This window comes from Oncorhynchus mykiss, chromosome 12 (assembly GCF_057628025.1).
Source record: "Oncorhynchus mykiss isolate SJ-2025 chromosome 12, ASM5762802v1, whole genome shotgun sequence".
Lineage (NCBI taxonomy): Eukaryota > Metazoa > Chordata > Actinopteri > Salmoniformes > Salmonidae > Oncorhynchus > Oncorhynchus mykiss.
This window is the reverse complement of record NC_143033.1, coordinates 62,610,979-62,630,787: the sequence shown is the minus strand read 5'-3', so window position 1 is coordinate 62,630,787 and position 19,809 is coordinate 62,610,979. Positions and strand designations below refer to the sequence as shown.

The window sequence follows — 19,809 nt, the reverse complement described above, 5'->3', positions numbered from 1 at the left end:
ACAAATTAACTTTTAACAAGGCACACTTGTTAATTGAAATGCATTCCAGGTGACTTCCGACTATCGAGATGACGAGCCAGCACAGGTGTAACCCATACTTACTAGCAAGGTGACACCAAATCGGTTCACCCTATGTGCTACCTCCAAATATAAATGGAAAAACCAAAACTGGTAACACCTTCCCCCTTAAGACAACAAATATATCCTATATTTTTGTTGGACAAATTTGATCACAACCAACAGAAAATAACTTAATTCAACTTATATGCATCGCTACTTAAATGTGTCATCTTTTACAATATAAAAATGGTGTCTACTGACTGTCAACTAGAGGTCGGCCGATTAATCAGAATGGCCGATTAATTAGGGCCGATTTCAAGTTTTCATAACAATCGGAAATCGGTATTTTTGGGCGCCGATTTCCGATTATTATTATTATTTTTTTAAATACCTTTTATTTAACTAAGCAAGTCAGTTATGAACACATTCTTATTTTCAATGACTGCCTAGGAACTGTGGGTTAACTGCCTTGTTCAGGGGCAGAACGACAGATTTTCACCTTGTCAGCTCAGGGGTTCCAATCTTGCAACCGCACAGTTAACTAGTCCAACGCTCTGACCATTGCCTAACCGTAGCCTGCCTGTTACACGAATGTAGTAGAAGCCAAGGTAAATTGCCAGCTAGCATTAAACTTATCTTATAAAAAACAATCAATCATAATCACTAGTTATAACTACTGATCCAGTTTAGCAGGCAATATTAACCAGGTGAAATTGTGTAATTTCTCTTGTGTTCATTGCACGCAGAGTCAGGCTATATGCAACAGTTTGGGCTGCCTGGCTCATTGCGAACTAATTTGCCAGAATTTTCGTAATTATGACATACATTGAAGGTTGTGCAATGTAACAAGAATATTTAGTCTTAGGGAAGCCACCCGTTAGATAAAATACCGAACGGTTCCGTATTTCACTGAAATAATAAACGTTTTGTTTCCGAAATGATAGTTTCCGGATTCGATCATATTAATGACCAAAGGCTCGTATTTCTGTGTGTTATTATGTTATAATTAAGTCTGATTTGATAGAGCAGTCTGACTGAGCAGCAGCAGGCCCGTAATCATTCATTCAAACAGCACTTTCGTGCGTTTTGCCAGCAGCTCTTCGCAAGCACAGCGCTGTTTATGACTTCAAGCTTATCAGCCTAATGGCTGGTATAAACAATGTGAAATGATTAGCTAGTTAGCTGGGTGTGCGCTAATACGGTTTTAAACGTCACTCGCTTTTTGATTTGGAGTAGTTATTCCCCTTGCCGCAGCTTTTGTGGAGCGATGGGTAAAGATGCTTCGAGTGTGGCTATTGTCTATGTGTTCCTTGTTTGAGCCCAGGTAGGGGCAAGGAGGGGGACGGAAGCTATACTGTTACACTGGCAATACTATAGTGCCTATAAGAACATCCAATAGTCAAAGGTAGATGAAATACAAATGGGATAAAGAGAAATAGTCCTATAAATACTACAACCTAAAACCTCTTACCTTGGAATATTGAAGTCTCATGTTAAAAGGAACCACCAACTTTCATATGTTCTCATGTTCTGAGCAAGGAACTTAAACGTTAGCTTTTTTACATGGCACATATTTTACATGGCACACATTTTTACATGGCACATATTACTTTCTTCTCCAACACTTTGTTTTTGCATTATTTAAACCAAATTGAACACATTTCATTATTTATTTGAGGCTAAATTTATTTTATTGATGTTTTATATTAAGTTAAAATAAGTGTTAATTCAGTATTGTTGTAATTGTCATTATTACAAATGTTTTTTTCATTTTTAAATCGGGCGATTAATCGGTATCAGTTTTTTGTCCTCCAATAATCGGTATCGGTATCGGCGTTGAAAAATCATAATCGGTCGACCTCTACTGTCAACAATTCAAATCAAATCAAATCAAATTTTATTTGTCACATACACATGGTTAGCAGATGTTAGTGCGAGTGTAGCGAAATGCTTGTGCTTCTAGTTCCGACAATGCAGTAATAACAAGTAATCTAACTAACAATTCCAAAACTACTGTCTTGTACACAGTGTAAGGGGATAAAGAATATGTACATAAGGATATATGAATGAGTGATGGTACAGAGCAGCATAGGCAAGATACAGTAGATGGTATCGAGTACAGTATGTACAAATGAGATGAGTATGTAAACAAAGTGGCATAGTATAGTATAAAGTGGCTAGTGATACATGTATTACATAAGGATACCGTCGATGATATAGAGTACAGTATATACGTATGCATATGAGATGAATAATGTAGGGTAAGTAACATTTATATAAGGTAGCATTGTTTAAAGTGGCTAGTGATATATTTACGTCATTTCCCATCAATTCCCATTATTAAAGTGGCTGGAGTTGAGTCAGTGTCAGTGTTAGTGGTGGCTGTTTAACAGTCTGATGGCCTTGAGATAGAAGCTGTTTTTCAGTCTCTCGGTCCCAGCTTTGATGCACCTGTACTGACCTCGCCTTCTGGATGATAGCGGGGTGAACAGGCAGTGGCTCGGGTGGTTGATGTCCTTGATGATCTTTATGGCCTTCCTGTGACATCGGGTGGTGTAGGTGTCCTGGAGGGCAGGTAGTTTGCCCCCGGTGATGCGTTGTGCAGACCTCACTACCCTCTGGAGAGCCTTACGGTTGAGGACGGTGCAGTTGCCATACCAGGCGGTGATACAGCCCGCCAGGATGCTCTCGATTGTGCATCTGTAGAAGTTTGTGAGTGCTTTTGGTGACAAGCCGAATTTCTTCAGCCTCCTGAGGTTGAAGAGGCGCTGCTGCGCCTTCTTCACGATGCTGTCTGTGTGAGTGGACCAATTCAGTTTGTCTGTGATGTGTATGCCGAGGAACTTAAAACTTGCTACCCTCTCCACTACTGTTCCATCGATGTGGATAGGGGGGTGTTCCCTCTGCTGTTTCCTGAAGTCCACAATCATCTCCTTAGTTTTGTTGACGTTGAGTGTGAGGTTATTTTCCTGACACCACACTCCGAGGGCCCTCACCTCCTCCCTGTAGGCCGTCTCATCGTTGTTGGTAATCAAGCCTACCAATTAAATACAAGACAAAAACAGCCACCTTTTACTCTATAAATATTTTTCTATATATAGTTGCCTAAAAGACAGAAGTTTTGAAAAAGTAGTAAAATCATGTATGTTCTCTCCTCCCTTTGGAGGAGCACAACCAAAACTAATCTCCAATCTCCAAATAAATTGTAAGCCTGGGCTACATACTGGCTAAACACAAAAACGTATTGACTGCCCACCCTTGAAAGACAAAATCAGAAACCAAGTTGTCCTTACTACGGACGTCTGATTTCAAGGGGAAATTCCTATAATATGAGACTCCAGTGAAGGAGCCGGCGGTTCGTGGAACTTGTCTTTTGCAGGAAAATGAGAGGGTTATAATTGGTGTAGACCACCAGAGGTGTAGAGACCGATACATAAACCTCGAAGTGCTAAAGAGCCAGTACCAAGCGTCTCCTTCTCGATAGTCGAGTTGTGTTTTTGATATGAGGCCAATGTCTTTTAAAAATACCCCACAGGGTGCTCAACATTTGTATCGTCTTTCTGTAGGTGCACAGCCCCTGCTCCTACATTGCTGGCATCGGTGTAAAAAGCAAATGGACAACGGAAATCCAGAGCAGCTTGCACCGGTGCAGAGACCAAAATAGTCTTTGTCTTCTCAAATGCCTCCTGACTGTTGAGGCTCCAACAGAAAATTACTTTCGGACTGGTCAATCTGTAAGTGGTGCATCAACCTGGGCAAAGTTCTTGCAAAAAGCCAAGTTATTGATGGCCTCCACTTTTTCAAACTCTCCCTTGCCCCACCACCTTCCCGAGATATTTCACTGTTGCTTGGGCAATTTCACTCTTTGACAGGTTAATTGTCAGGTTGGCAGCTGTGAAACGCAGAACAGACTCCTAATATCCTGAAGGTGTTGGGGCCAGGTGGTGCTAAATATGACCACATCCAAATATGCTTCAGCATTTTCTAGGCCACATAGAACGATGTGCATGAGCCTTTGAAACATGGCTCTGGCGTTTCCTAACTTGAATGGGAGACAAAGGTAGGCACGCTCAGTTAGAGGGACCTGCCAATATCTCTTCAGCAGATCAAACTTGCTAACGTACTTAGCAGCACCAACAAGGTCCACACAATCATCGACCCTGGGCAAAGGGTACGAGTCCGACTTAGTAATGGCATTGAGTTTCCGAAAATCGGAAACAAAATCGCAGGTACTAAAATACAGGACGAACTCCACTGACAGTTGTCATGTTGTGCAATGCTGTGCTCAAGCATGAACTCCACCTCACTGCGGAGCATCTCTCTCTTTTCAGGATTCACTCGATAGGCATGTTGTTTGATTGGGTTGCAAAGGCTGCAAAGGTGCAACCAGTACAGCTTGGTTCGGTTTACCCGTCCGCTGGCAAACACAGCATGATTTACAGTAAGCCACAACATCCTGTTTCAGACCAGGCCAGAAGATGTTACGCAAGATCTGGTCATATGTCTTGTTGACCCCAAGATGGCCTGCCATAATACCATCTTGAGCCAACCTCAGAATCTCTTGTCGAAGCGTAACTGGAACGACAATTTGAGAGACACTCAGGAGGTTTAGGGAAATCAGGATCACCCATAAACATCGGAGAGATCGACCATGGTGGGATCTGGTGACATCCTCCACAACATTAGTTCTGCTCCCGGCAACTTTCTTACCCATAGCACGCTGGGAACACTAGGTTCCTTTACTCAAGGTTCCTTACAAATGACAGGATTTGGCATGACCTTCCCTCCAGCCGAATCGTTTCCCAAAATGAATGAGACCCCCTTCACTGGTAGGCTAGGCCTCACTCCAACGACAACGGTACCAGAAACAAGATCAGACTCGAGTTCCACATTACTGTATGCAAAGGAACTTCCATGAAACAAATCTTCACACCTTGTACTACTATCAGTTGCTGAATTGTCAGACAAAGGCAAAACAACCTCCAAAATGAAGGATTGGGCTGCCCAAGTGTCTCAAGTATCTTTACCGGCTGCTTAAAAGTATCTCCACTCTGCAGAGACGCGAACCTGTCTGAAACAAAGGGTTCATATACATATTTTCCAAAATCTTGTTTAGGAGATACGTACACCAATCCCAACCAGACTTAAAGGCTCCCACAAGAATAAACATATTCTTCTCTCTCTGTTTTCTGTTTTAACCTAGGACAATCTGTCGTTTCTCACGGCAGTAATGAAAAACTAGCGGATACAAAAAAACAGTTTTCTGACGATCTTTATCTTTTGGGCACTGTAGAAAAAGTCTGAAACCTAGTAATATGAGGTGAATTCACTGGTTTGCTATTTGTGAAAGGATTAACTACTGGGTGCTCTGTTTGTGAAGGTAGTTTTGTGTCAACACAAACTCATCTGCAAGGACTGCAGCTTTCTCAAGTGTGAGATCCTTGTGCTCATAAATGTAGGTCTTAACCCTTTCGTGAAGGCAATTCTTGAACTGTTCGAGAAGTATGAGTGTGTTTTAATCCTCCAAGTCCTCGACCTCTTGAGAACCACACCACTGATCAAAAATACATGCTTGTTCCTTTGCGAACTCAACATGGCTTTGTGATTCTGTCTTTCGCAATTTGTGTAATTGTTGTCTGTATGCCTCTGGGACCAACTCGTAAATCCGAAGGATAGCAGCTTTAACAGTGTCATAATCTGAACTCTGGTCAAGAGGTAAAGTGGCATATGCATTGAGCCCTTCTCACAACAACACTTTGGAGGAGCAGTAACTAAATATCTCACGGCCATTTTAGGGATGTGGCAATCCGCTCAAACAGAGTAAAATATACATCCACATATTTTTTGTTGAAAGGCGGTACAAGCCGGCTGTTCCAACCAAGATCAAACTCTGAGGGTGCAGGATGGCCTGACTGGATTCTGAGGGCTTCCAGATCCATCTCTTAATCTAATGGAATTGCTCACATTCCTGATCTTGTGGTTTGGCTCCACCCTCAACTTGTCTTTCCCTGTGCTCCAACTAATTTATGTGGCCCCAATCTCTCCTTTGGTTCTATTTCCTTGTGCTCAAGGTTTAATTTCTGTTGCTCCAACTTTGCCTTTAGTTCTAACTCCCTCAATTGCAGGCCTATAGGACTCCCCCCACCACCCGTAAGCACCCTTTTCATCTGCCTCGCCAAAACAGTACCGATCAACTCTTTGACTACTGTTTGGATTGCCAGATGCCACTTTGATGTCATAATACTTTGAAACGATGAGCAGATGCCTTAGTACATTTATCTAGCATCCCCATGTAGGGTTTTCCACAAACGCTTCCAACTTAGTCCATGGATTTTTTAAATAAACCTGTGTGTTTATGCAACTTTCAAAATTATTGGACCAATCTTATAATCCTTTTGGGTGGATGTCAGTGACAAACTATACCACAAAACTGAATTTTGAACACTCAAATATCTGGGCACAGCAGAGCTTCAAAGTAGGTGATTAGAGCCTCTATCATACTCATGGGAATCAAGATCCTGGACGGGGCCCCATTTTGTAACGTTCCCAACTGACAAACTGAAAATGTCGCTGACAACAAAGGGATCTAACAAAGAAAAATAACTTTGACAACCAAAAGAAAAGGAAAGGAGTTTAAAAGGGGTTCTGAAAGGCACCCATGTGGGTTCTCACAGAAAGTTGGCAATGCCACTAGTAAGGGGTTCCTAAAGACACCCGCCAAGGATGCCCACTAGGTCTGCCAACGAAAAGAAAAAAACACAACTTAGGATAGGGAGTAAAAAGAATATGGAGCAAAACAAACAGGAGAAACACCAAAAAAAAGTCTTCTTTCAAACTTAAAATAGGTTGAGCTCGAAATTGCACGTCAGCTGCCGTGAAGTGTATCTTTCCCAACATCTCTTAACCTCAATTGGAGCACTGGACCAGCCACTCTTAAATATCACCAGGGCTAGGTGAACCACCTTCTGACTAACGAGGTGGACAAGCCAACATAGGTGTAACACATACTTACTAAACGTGTCGAAACAAATTGGTGCGCCCTACGTGCTAACATGCTAACGTGCTACCTCTAAATATAAATGGAAAAAACAAAACTGGTAACAATGTCCATCATCCATTTTGTATGATATATTATGAATTACAATTCATATAATATGTAACGAATTTGCAAAATGTATAATATGTTACGAATTCCAATTTGTTGTGGCTAACGTTATCTAGGTGACTAATGCTAATGTTAGCTAGCTGGCTAATGCTAGCTAGGCTAGAGGCTAAGGTTAAGCTTAGGAGTTAGGTTAAAGGGTTAAAGTTAGGGGAAGGGTTAGCTAAAAGGGTTACGGTTAGCATGTTAGCTAACCTTCCCCTAACCCTAAGTAGTTGCTAATTAGCTAAAATGCCAAAGTTGTCCGTGATGAGATTCTAACACGCAACCTTTGGATTGCTAAAACGTTCAAATTATTCGCCTACCCTCCTTTTTGTTTTTGCGTTAAGTAACCTTATGTCTTATGTACCATAGCAAACGTAACATATCATACTAATTTGAGTGTCTTAGATTTACTTGTACTCTGAGACCAGGCTTTACATCCAGCTATTTATCCTGTAAGACTCCAGCAATAGTGAACACATTTTTAATCCATACATTTTAAATGAACACAATTGAGTAGCCTACATAATTGAGTTTAGTTAGTTTTTTTCAATTCGTTTTCATTGAAGACCGAGAAAGCACTCTAGACACAAACTGTCCTGCCCTGCATTTTTTAAATCTTCGAAAGCCAAGTTAATAAACAGATCACCGACCACTTCGAATCCCACGTACCTTCTCCACTATGCAATCTGGTTTCCAAGCTGGTCATGGGTGCACCTCAGCCATGCTCAAGGTCCTAAACGAAATCATAACTGGCATCGATAAATGAAAGTACTCTGCATCCGTCTTCATCGACCTGGCCAAGGCTTTCGACTCTGTCAATCACCGCATTCTTATCGGCAGACTCAATAGCCTTTGCTTCTCAAATGACTGCCTCGCCTGGTTCACCAACTACTTCTCAGATAGAGTTCAGTGTGTCAAATCGGAGGGCCTGTTGTACAGACCTCTGGCAGTCTCCATGGGGGTCCCACAGGGGGTGTCACACTCCTTCTGTGGCCTGCATTTTTTGTTAAATGCTAGTAAAACTAAGTGCATGCTCTTCAACTGATTGCTGCCCGCACCCTCCCGCCCGACTAGCATCGCTACTCTGGACGGTTCTGACCTAAAATATGTGGACGACTGTAAACTCTCCTTCCAGACTTACATTAAGCATCTCCAATCCAAAATTAAATCTAGAATCGGCTTCCTATTTCGCAACACTCACTCATGCCGCCAAACATACCCTCGTAAAACGGACTATCCTACCAATCCTTGAATACGGCCATGTCATTTACAAAGTAGCCCCCAACAATCTCACTACATATCCGTCGCCAAACCCACTGGCTCCAGGTCATCTATAAGTCTTTGCTAGGTAAAGCCCCGCCTTATCTCATCTTTTAGCAAACTCCAAGCGGGCTTTCATGCCTTTTACTGAGGAGTGGCTTCTGTCTGGCCACTCTACCATAAAGGCCTTATTGGTGGAGTGCTGCAGAGATGGTTGTTGTTCTGGAAGGTTCTACCATCTCCACAGAGGAACTCTGGAGCTCTGTCAGAGTGACCAAGGCCCTTCTCCCCAATTGCTCAGTTTGGCCAGGCGGCCAGCTCTAGGAAGAGTCGTGGTGGTTCCAAACGTCTTCCATTTAAGAATGATGGAGGCCACTGTGTTCTTGGGGACCTAAATGTTGCAGAAATGTTTTGGTACCCTTCCCCGATCTGTGCCTCAACACAATCCTGACTCTGCACTCTACGGACAATTCCTTCGACCTCATGGCTTGGTTTTTGCTCTGACATGCACTGTCAACTGTGGGACCTTATATAGACAGGTGTGTGCCTTTCCAAATCATGTCCAATCAATTGATTTACCACAGGTGGACTCCAATCAAGATCTAGAAACATCAATGGAAACAGGATGCACCTGAGCTTAATGTTGAGTCTCATAGTACCAGTCAAAAGTTTTGACACACCTACTCATTCCAGGGGTTTTCTTTATTTGTACTATTTTCTACATTGTAGAATAATAGTGAAGACATCAAATCTATCAAATAACACATATGGAATATGTATGTGCTATATGCTATAGCATACTTATCTCCTCCTCTTTCTCCTTTACTTCCTCTCTGTTATTTCAGTTCATCACTGTAGGATGGACTGGCCCATGGATCTGCTCCCATTGCCCCCCTGTGCTGAGCTGGGGGTCCGTCCTCTGAATGGGCTCCTGTGGACCCTGCTGCTCCTCTTCCTATGGTATTGTTACAGGGTGGGCTCTGACCCGCCAGCTCCAGGCCGAGCCATCCCAGGTAAGCACAAGTCCGGCTCCAGGCGCTCTGTGTTGTCCCGCGCCGGCAGCTGTGCTGGAGCAGTGTGCAGTGCCACATCAAATGTGGCCACTGGCGATCGGGGGACTCCCTGCATCACCATGGAGACGGGAGAGGAGGAGCAGGGGCAAGGATACCTGACCCCTGTGCTGAGCCATGCCCTGTTCCCACCCCAGGCCACAGCGAGTGGCAGGAAGCTGTATGCAGCACTGCAGGAGTATGCAAAACGCTACAGCTGGGCTGGCATGGGACGCATTCATAAAGGACTCCGGGAGCAGGTAATGTGAAACCTGAAATTTACAGTCATTTCAATTAATGAATGATATGAAATGCCTCATGAGCTTAATACAACTGTCTAACCCCATCATAACCCAAAAGATGATGGTTGGTTGGTCACACTTTATTTGGATAGTACGGATAATCCATCTGTAGATGCTCTACAGATGGTCATACTATCAACAAACTATATTTTCAGAAGCAACTGGAAAGGGACATTTTACCCAACCCCTTCTACATTTTGCGATTAGGGATAGGTATAGAATAAAGGTAAGGGTTAGGGCAAGGGTTAAGTTTAGGGTTAGTAGATATTTAGTTGAAATGTTACTAATAGTCTGTAGAGCATCTACAGATGGACTATACAAATAAAGTGTTAGTGGTTGATTTACTCCATTGTTTGTAAACCAAGTGTATCTGTGCCAAGTCTGGATAGAATTGCCTGTATTTTTAAAAGACACCAGATGAAACCGATATTAAAGGTGAATCAGAATCTCAGGTTCCAACTACACACTTAAAAGGCCCAATGCTGCTGTTTTTATTTCAATATCAAATACATTTCTGTGTAACAATGAAGTACCTTTTGTTCTGCACTCACAATGTGTAAGCTACAAAGCTTGGCAGACAGCTTACACTCTTCCAATAAAGAATCAGGGAGGGACTGGTATTGTATCTTTAGTAGAAGAATCTTTAACAGATACAGAAAGGAGAAAATGTAGTAGAAAAATCACGATATACATTCACACAAATGGATACAAATAAAGAACAGCGTTTCTATCACGAGCTAGCAACAAGAAAAATAAGCCCATCTAGCCAACATGACCATGTAGAAATGATGACAATTTACATCAAACATATACACACAATCTAAGTGTCCATATAGCTTAATAACTATAATTTAGCTCTGTCACGAGATATCTGAATACTTAAAATAGTTATATACATCCAAAACCCAAAGAAGCTAAATTCCATCACGAAACGTTAGCTAGCATGCTAACACACAATGTTAAGTGAATGGGTGATAGTTAGCGCAATTAGCTTAGCATCATCGGAACTTAGAAAACTAGAATAAACATGTAAAAAACATAAATATTCTAGAAACACAATTTGAATTAGCGAAAGCATGTCCTAATAACTCAAAGTTCTTACAAATTGACCTAGTAAAATGGAAAAATAGAGCTAGTCTGTCTGTTGTTGTTGCTCGGATTGTTCTGACAGGAAATAGCGTTGCACCGAGAGTTAGCAAATTAAAAGCTACAGTACCCAACTTCGCCACTAGATGACAACAAAGGATAAGTTGTACATCAGTACAGCTATCAGAACACTCCCCGCTATGTCACTATGTTTACTTTTGGAGGAGTAGGACGACTTCCGAGACAGGTCTGAAGAACACCTTAGGGGTGCCCTGTCGGGTGCCCTGTCTCATGACTCTCACTTCCACTATCCCTGACTTTGTTATAACCGCTTGGTACAGTTTTGACGCCGAATCTAACAGGTGGACTTGCGTGTCTTTTAGTAAGACGACATCTCCAACTTGCAGATTAGGTTTGTCAACTTGCCATCTGCATGACTGGAGTGTCACCAGGTATTCTTGTCTCCATCTTTTCCAGAATGTGTCTGCGAGGCTCTGAACTTGTTTCCATTGCTTGCTGAAGAGATTTTGAGGTTGAAGTCTCCTGGAGGTGCTGTTGTAGTTTAAAACATTTTGTGTCAGAAGCATAGCAGGTGTAAGAACTGCTGTCATCTCTGGATCCATGGACACTGGAACTATGGGTTGAGCGTTCATGATGGCCATGACTTCAGCCATGAGTCCGATTCTTATCAACCCGTCCTTATGGATGATAGGGTCCAGCTTCTTTAGTGTTAAGTGTTTAGGGTTCAGCTTCTTTAGTGGAAAGTGTTTGGAGACCTCTTCTCTTTTGGTGAGGCACTTGATTTCTTCTTTGAAGACTTCTTTCTGTACGCATCTGATGATGGTGGTTTTGGCCTGTTTAGGATGGTTGCCCTTGTCACTGTCTGGAGCCCTGGAGAATGCTTTGGCTATTTGGAGTAGTTTTGCGATTGCTCGGGTGAGTGACTTCCAGCTGGAGAAACGTTCAAACCTGTGTGAGACAAGTTGGACTTCAGTAGCTTCGGTAGTGAAGGTTGTGTCTTGCAGCCAGATCTCTGTGTCAGTATCGGATCCCACGAGTTCAAAGGTTTCTAACTGAGTAGTCTCTTCTATCTCTATCTCTGTCAGGAAGAGTGGGCCTGAGAGCCATCTGTTGTGTTTGAGGATGGCTGCTGGCTTGTCGTAGTTTTGTGTTCTTTCAAACACTTTGCATCCGATGTCATCCGTATCTCCAGCTGGGACAGCGGCCTCTATGCAACTCTGAGCTTCCGAAAGTTGTATTGTGTTATTCAGTCTCTCTTTGATCTGAATGATGTTAGCACAAGGGCTAAGGAATGATGTGCATCCATTTTGCAGCACATTTGTTCTGTAAACGCTAACTTTAGCTGGCTTGTGAGATCCGTTCAGACATACATCACCGATAATGGCCCATCCGAGGTCAAGGCAATGTGCATAGGGTGCGTTGTATTGCTCTCTGACTTTGTGCACTCTTAGTCTGTCTCTTCCCGAGCAGGAGAAGGATTGCTGCTCCCGCGTCGAGTGCTGGAATCTTGTCTGCAACAGGCATCAGATGCAGGAGATGATGTGCAATTTCAGGTGAGGGAATCTGTGATCTATCGTCAGGCATCATGTCACATTCTATGAGAGTGAGAAGAGTAAGCTGTGTTTTTCCTTCCAGTGACTACACAATGTAGTTGCTGGACAACCTCTGACAGCGAAGAGGTCGAAGAACTCAGTTCTGGATAACGACCTGTTGCTCTGTTCATCTAAGACGGTATACATTCTGACTGCCTTCTCTCTGTGATCTGCGGGGTACACTTTGACTAAGCATATCTTGGAACATGATCTAGAGCTGACTGGCTCTCCACAGATCTCAGTGCACTCTGAGGTTACTGCAGGTGTTGCCCTTTTCCTATGCTCCCCGCCATGGTCTTCCTTGGCTGTGGAGTTCTCGGTTTTCCATGGGGCTTGCCCCGGATGTAACGCAGACGGATGTCTATCACTGTTCCACTCTTTGCACTGCACTGCTGTCTCACAGTCTTTTGCGAGATGTTTGGTTGAAGCACAGCATCTGAAACAGATGTGTTTGTCTTTGATTTTCTCAGAGGGTGAGGCTTGTTGTGTAATGGACACTGTTTGTTTGGGTCCTCAACTGTCTTTCTTGAGGGATGAGCCTGGTTATCTTCAGACTGAGATGAAACTTCTGTCTTCCGTACGGACACTGGAGTTCTGTGTTCTCTGTTGTGCTTCTCTGATGGTTTTTCAGTCTATGTGGTGCTTGAACCTGCTATGTTTATGAAGATGAAGCTTGGATCATTGCGAGTCCTCGATAGCGATGTGAAGAAGGGATCCACTTTTCCTGTGGCTGGGCCTGTCGTGTAGTCAGTCTTTTTACTCTTCTGCTCTCACAATGTGTAAACTACATAGCTTGGCAGACACCTTACACTCTTCTAATTAAGAATCAGGGAGGCAATGGTACCGTTAAGAATCTTTAGTAGGTATGGGGGACAAAATGGCGCCATGAAGAGAACACTGGGTTTCAGTGAGCTCCCGTGGCATTCATAGATTTCTCTTTTTACATTAATCTTCTAGCTTGAAAAAGTTGTATAATTTGCTAAATAAGTTATCCTACAATGAGTCTTGACGGATATTTCTCAAAAATGTTCGATAACATGCCCTGCAGAACTACTAAGACCTCGACCAAAACCACCATCCCTGTAGATGTGCAGGAGGAGCTAGCTAACTAACGCCACTGCGGATCCAGGCACAATGGACCTGGTAATTCAAAGGATGACGGATAACATCCCGGATGTCTTGGAAGCAATAGCAGGCCATTCAGCTGAACTACAGAGGGTTGTCAAGCGTGTGGATGAGGTGGAAGGAAGAATTGTTACTGTGGAAACTTCAACTACATCAATGGACACTAAGATAAAGGCACTTGAGAAACAGGTGCGCGAAATGGCAGAGCACACTGATGCCTTGGATAATCGAGGACACAGATGCAATATCCAATATCCACGTTCAGTGAATTCTTTAGAGGAATGGATCCCTGGCTACCTACAAATGGACACTAAGGCTGGTCGTGTGAAGCTGGACAGAGCCCATCGCTCTCAAGCACCGATACCCGGCCCCAACCAACGCCCACAGCCAGTGGTTATAAAGTTCCACAACTTCACCAACAAGCAGCGTGTCATGGATGCGGCTGGAAGCATCGATTCTGACGGTAGTCAAGGCCCAAGGGTCTCATTTTTCAATGATTATTCCACAGCGGTTGTACAAAGACGCAAAGCATTTGATGAGGTGAGGGCTCGACTCAAGAGAATAAAGATGGGCTACGCACTGCTGCACCCGGCCACATTGAAGATTATGGTCAACAGATCACCTAAAGAACTCTACACACCCGAAGAGGCTGCTGTGTTTATTGACTCTCTCGGGTAAAATAACTTTAAGCTGCACCTCCGTGGCATTTGATAACTCTTTTCATTTGAATCCGATCATGAAGCAGTAGTGTGAGTTATCACGTGCTCCTGTTCAGTAATATGCGTATCTTTATTATTTTTCTTGCTAAAGTAACTGCTACTATAGCTCAGACTGAAATATGTGTGAATCTATATTGGTGCCCAGGCTTGGTTTTAGGTGGAAGAGCCTCAAACTTCTTCTATTGATCTTCATTTCCATATATATAAAGGATGAGGCTATTGAGTGGCAATGCGGACTTAAGAGTCTACATTGGATGTCTACAGTCTACATCCCCTGCATGTTAGCTAGTGGGAAAACCCCCTGTTGAGTCTTTACATGTTTAATTTTTGGGTTTAGTATAGTTCTGGTTCAGGGTTCATATCATTTGTTTATGCTCGGTGAGATTGATGAGAGTGGGAAAAGGTACCACCCCATCTTTACAGTAGGATTCAGTCTGGATATTGGTTGCTAAAAGTGCAATGGCAGGTAACAGAACATTAGAGGGAGCAATAGCCCCATTAAAAGGAAGAAGGTACTGTCTTTAAAAAAAAAGAAAAGTTTTTATATTGCTCTGTTGCAAGAAACTCATTTGGATGATAAGGAGCATCTGAAGTTGCAGCAAGGGGGGTTTGGTCAAGTGTTTTCCTCATCATTTACATCCAGAAGTAGAGGTGTAGCAATTCTTGTGAAAAATAACCTACCACTTAAGGTGTTGATTTGTGTGAAAGATAAATTTGGTCGTTTTGTTATAATTAATGGTACTTTACAAGGGCACAACATTTCCATAATGAATATTTACTTCCCACCCCCCTGATTTCCTCACTAAGGTATTTCTAGACTTTTCAGAATTAAACTCAGACACTGCAGTGGTTGGAGGAGATTTTAATTGTTTGTTGAACCCTCTTATTGACAGGTTTTCCAGTGGTATAGTTTCACTCTCTCCTCAAGCTAAGTCACTTAAAGCTATTTGTGATGATCTGGGGTATGCTGATGTTTGGAGAACCTTTCATCCCTCCAACAGAGTTCACTTTTTTCTCTGCACCTCATGGATGTCAGACTAGAATATATTACTTTTTTATGCCCAGGACAACTTTGCAGTCTGTTTTATCTGCTAGGATAGGAAGCATAGTCATATCTGATCATGCAGAGGTGATCCTGGACATAAAACTCAGCGGGGCATCCAATCTGTCAAGACATTGGAAGTTGAATACAACCATTCCTAAAGACCATACATTTACATAATATTTTATTACATAGTTTAAAGCATTTTTCTCTATCAACTTTCAATCAAAAGATAACCCCTCGCTCCTTTAGGAAACCTGTAAAGCGTACGCCAGGGGTCTGATTATGTCATACACGGCTACTAAGAGGCGGAAAAAGCGTGAAAAGCAAAAAACGTTAGAGGGTGAATTAGGTATTAAAGAGAAGGACAACATTAAAACTCCCACTCCTGCCCTATTAAAGGAAATATCAGTCCTTAGATCAACGTTGGACTCTCTCCTAACACAGGACGCTGAAAAGAAAATGAGATTTTGTCAGGCAAAAGCTTTATGACCATGGAGATAAACCAGGAAAGTATTTGGCGTACCTAGCTAAAAAAGAGAGCTGACTCACAGTCAATTGCTACTATTACTGATTCTGATGGCAATCATTTATATGGAAAATAAATTGATAAATGACTCATTTAAGACATTTGATGCATATCTTTATGCCTCAGAACTGACAAATGACGCACCCAAATTAATGGAGGACTTATTTTCTAAGATTCAGCTCCCTCTAATCACTGAAGAACAGAGGTCTCTCCTTAATGCCCCTATTACCAAGGAAGAGATAATGTTCGCAATTAAGAATCTGCAAAATGGTAAGGCCCCAGGACCAGATGGGTTTTGTAGTGAGTTCTATAAGGAGTTCCATGGCCTGATCCTTGAGCCATTGCGTGATATGTTTAACCCCTCATTTTCAAATGACCACCTCCCTCAAACGCTGAGATAAGCCAACATATCAATTATTCTCAAAAAGGGAAGCTGCCCAGGCTTGTTCCTCGTAAAGACCCATTTCCCTTCTGAATGTGGATAGAAAATTGCTTTCTAAAATTCCAGCCACAAGATTAGAGGACTCACTGCCACTTATTGTGAAAGGAGAACAAACTGGCTTCATTAAGGGCCGTAAGTCATGTAACAATGTCAGGCGGCTTCTTAATGTAATTCAAGCCTACCAACAAAGTGCTATGGATGGCCTTGTGCTCTCCCTAGATGCTGAGAAAGCATTTGACCATGTGGAGTGGTCTTACCTATTCTTTGCTCTGACTAAATTTGGTCTAGGGGACAACTTTATAAAATGGGTGAAAGTTTTATATGATGATCCTCAGGCTGCTGTCCTCACTAATGGGCTAAGGTCAAATAGCTTCTCTATACGCAGAGGTACTAGACAGGGCTGTCCTCTGTCCCCTCTCTTATTTGCACTTGCTATGGAACCACTGGCCAAGGTCATCACTTTGTTGGTAGGCCTGCTAAACAGGGGCTGCTCATTGGTGATGTACACCATAAAATAATCTTGTATTTTGATGAATGCCTGATATTCATCTCGCGTTAATATTATTGAATTATTCAGCGAATTCTCAGTCTACAAGATTAACTTAAGTAAATCAGAGGCTATGCCACTTGATAACCTTCATTCTGTACCTAATTCTTCTCCTCCCTTTTCTTTTTTAATGGTCTCCCTCAGGTTTTACGTATCTGGGTATATTTGTAACTCCTAAATTCCAGCAAATGTACAAAGCCAATTTTGTTCCCTTGTTTGATACAATAAGGTAGGATCTGGAGAGCTGGAACTCACTTCCGATAGCATGGTTGGGTAGAATATCCCTCTTGAAAATGAACAATTTACCTAGACTACTCTACCCAATCCAAATGATCCCAGTATTACTCTCCAATGAGGTAATAAAGGATGTAAATGGAAGGCTAAGTTCCTTTATATGGAGTAAACGCAAGCCAAGACTTAAAATGGCAATATTGCAGCTGCCAAGTTCTATGGGGGCGGCTTAGATCTGCCTAATATTAAGTTCTATCAGTGGTGTGCCCACCTATGTTATATTTCTGACTGGATCAACAATGATGACTCCTCTATTTGGTTAGACATTGAGACTTCTTTTTCAAAATACCCCTTACAGGATCTTTTGTTTTTCAGAAGTTTCAAGTCTGTAAAAGATCACTGCAATAATCCCATTACACTTAACACACTTAAAGTATGGAGGTCAGTTCAACATTTTTTGGGAAGGTCCAAACTCTGCTCTTTCCCCAATTCTTAACAACCCATATTTTGATCCAGGATTTCTGGATGCTGGCTTTAACTTTTGACTTAATAAGGGCATAGGCAGACTAAATTATTTATTTGCTTATAAGATTTTATTGTCATTTGAGCAGATGGTTGAGAAATACCGACTCCCAAAGCAGGACTTCTTTCGCTTTCTACAAGTAATTATATTTTGAAGAGCACCATCTTAATTGGCAACCCTGATGTGTCTGTCATTGAAAGAATGCTTTTTTTTCCCACAAAGGAAAATTTCTAAGTATGTTTTATGATGCTTTAAGGTCCTTTTCTGCTGTTGACACACAGAGGGTGAAACAAGTGTGGGAGAAAGAATTGTCTGTTGACGAAATTGATGAAAAGGTGTCAGAGGACATTTGGAGATATGCACAAACAATATCTATATGTAATCATACTAGAGCTATCCAGTTAAGAATAATACACATATTGCATATATCCCCAAATCGCAGACATGCTTTTAGCCCCTCTTCCTCTTCTCCTCGGTGTCTTAAATATAAAATTGATACAGGCACCCTAACACATTGTTTATGGTCATGTTCCAAATTACAGTGATACTGGTCTGGTGTTTTGCAATAAATTGAAAAGATCCTAGGGGTTTATCTATAATTGGACCCAGTTTCTTTACTGTTAGGTCTCCCTAGTAGGAATGTTACTTCTGTGGGTAAGAGGAGGCTTTACAACATCCTTACGTTCGCAGCGAGGAAAAACATTATCTTACAGTGGATTAGTGATAAGGTTCCTTCTATTAAACATTGGCATAAGATACTATTTGAATGGGTGCCACTGGAATATCTGACATGTACATTGCATTCTAAAACAGATCAGTTCTACAAAGTATGGGAACCTTATCTAAATGATCTTGAACCTGAGGTATCAGCTATTATGCTGCAAGGATTCTCTTAGAAGGGTGGTGATCTATTTATTTCAGAATTACACTGTACGTTCCATGTCTTGAACCTAACTTCTTGGTTTAAACTGAGCTTTTTTGTTTAATTTCTGTTTGTATGTTTGTTTAAAATGTATGTATTGAGAGACGCAATGATGGGGATGGGGTGAGAGAAGCGCCAAGCGGGGAGAGGAAGATGGTGTATGTATGTATCTATGTATGTATGTACGTATTTATGTATCCAGGTATGTGTATGTGAGTGCTGTTTTTTGCTTTGTTGTTGTATCTCTTAATATGGGTGAAAATTGTGAAATTCCAATAAAAATACTGTTACAAAATAATCTTTAGATATTTAGTTTGTAAAACTGTAACCGATACAGAAAGGAAAAAATGTATTCGAAAAATCACTATATACATTCACACAAATGGATACAAATACAGAACAGCATTTCTATCACGAGCTAGCAACAAGAAAATAAGCCTAGCTAGCCAACATGACCGTGCAGAAATTATGACAATTTACATCACAAACATAGATTGTGTGTATAAGTGTCCATTTAGCTTAATAACTATACTTTAGCTCTGTCACAAGAGATATCTGAACACTTAAAATAGTTCTATACATCCAAAACCCAAAGAATCTTAATTCCATCACGAAACGTTAGCTAGCATGCTAACACACAATGTTAAGTGAATAGGCGATAGTTAGCGCAATTAGCTTAGCATAATCGGAATTTAGAAAACTAGAATAAATGTAAAAAACATAAATATTCTAGAAACACAATTTGAAATAGCAAAAGCATGTCCTAAAAGCTCAAAGTACTTACAGATTTATCTTTAACCAAAGCCTAGTAAGATAGAAAAATAGAGCTAGTCTGTCTGGTGTTATTGCTCGGATTGTTCTGACAGGAAATAGCTCTGCACTGATATTTAGCAAATTAAAAGCTACAGTAACGTTACCCAACTTCGCCACTAGATATAATACTTTATACATTAGTACAGCTATCAGAACAACCTTACTGTAATATGTTTTCCATAAAAATATTCAAAACGAAACAAAAATAGCTTTTCTCATCGAAGAATTTTGCTAGGATTGTCTAGGAGTTTAGGACTTAATGGGAGGAATATGTAACCTGAAAACGAGCTGTTATTGGCAGAGAGGTTTGGAACTCTGTTTCTTATTGGTCTATTCAATTATACCGTCTGGTGATGTCACCAGGCAGGCCAAAAAGGTCCTGTGTCGATTGTATTTTTA

At 41.6% G+C, this 19,809-nt stretch overlaps 4 protein-coding genes across 6 annotated transcripts in view; 1 reads left to right on the top strand and 3 right to left on the bottom strand.

The window, feature by feature from the left end:
* The window catches only part of asphd1 (aspartate beta-hydroxylase domain containing 1), a 65,286-nt gene that overhangs the window by 1,568 nt on the left and 43,909 nt on the right, over nt 1–19,809 (top strand). The window contains exon 2 of the mRNA XM_021624315.3: nt 9,313–9,776. Within this exon, the coding sequence (XP_021479990.1) occupies nt 9,327–9,776 (450 nt within the window). The 5' untranslated portion in view covers nt 9,313–9,326. The remainder of the gene's footprint in view (nt 1–9,312; nt 9,777–19,809) is intronic.
* sez6l2 (seizure related 6 homolog (mouse)-like 2) overlaps nt 1–19,809 on the bottom strand; it is a 109,306-nt gene that overhangs the window by 67,387 nt on the left and 22,110 nt on the right. The window lies entirely within an intron of this gene.
* LOC149979236 (uncharacterized) lies at nt 1,943–19,489 on the bottom strand. The gene is made up of 2 exons (XM_090192905.1): nt 19,382–19,489; nt 1,943–3,097 (listed from the first exon to the last, which is right to left on the bottom strand). Exon 2 carries the CDS (start codon nt 2,988–2,990, stop codon nt 2,433–2,435), a length of 558 nt encoding a protein of 185 aa, XP_090049031.1. The 5' UTR covers nt 2,991–3,097; nt 19,382–19,489; the 3' UTR covers nt 1,943–2,432.
* Nucleotides 10,968–12,664, bottom strand: LOC149979237 (uncharacterized). Its single transcript, XM_090191529.1, has 2 exons — nt 12,596–12,664; nt 10,968–12,436 (listed from the first exon to the last, which is right to left on the bottom strand). Exons 1-2 carry the CDS (start codon nt 12,662–12,664, stop codon nt 11,117–11,119), a joined length of 1,389 nt encoding a protein of 462 aa, XP_090047655.1. The 3' UTR covers nt 10,968–11,116.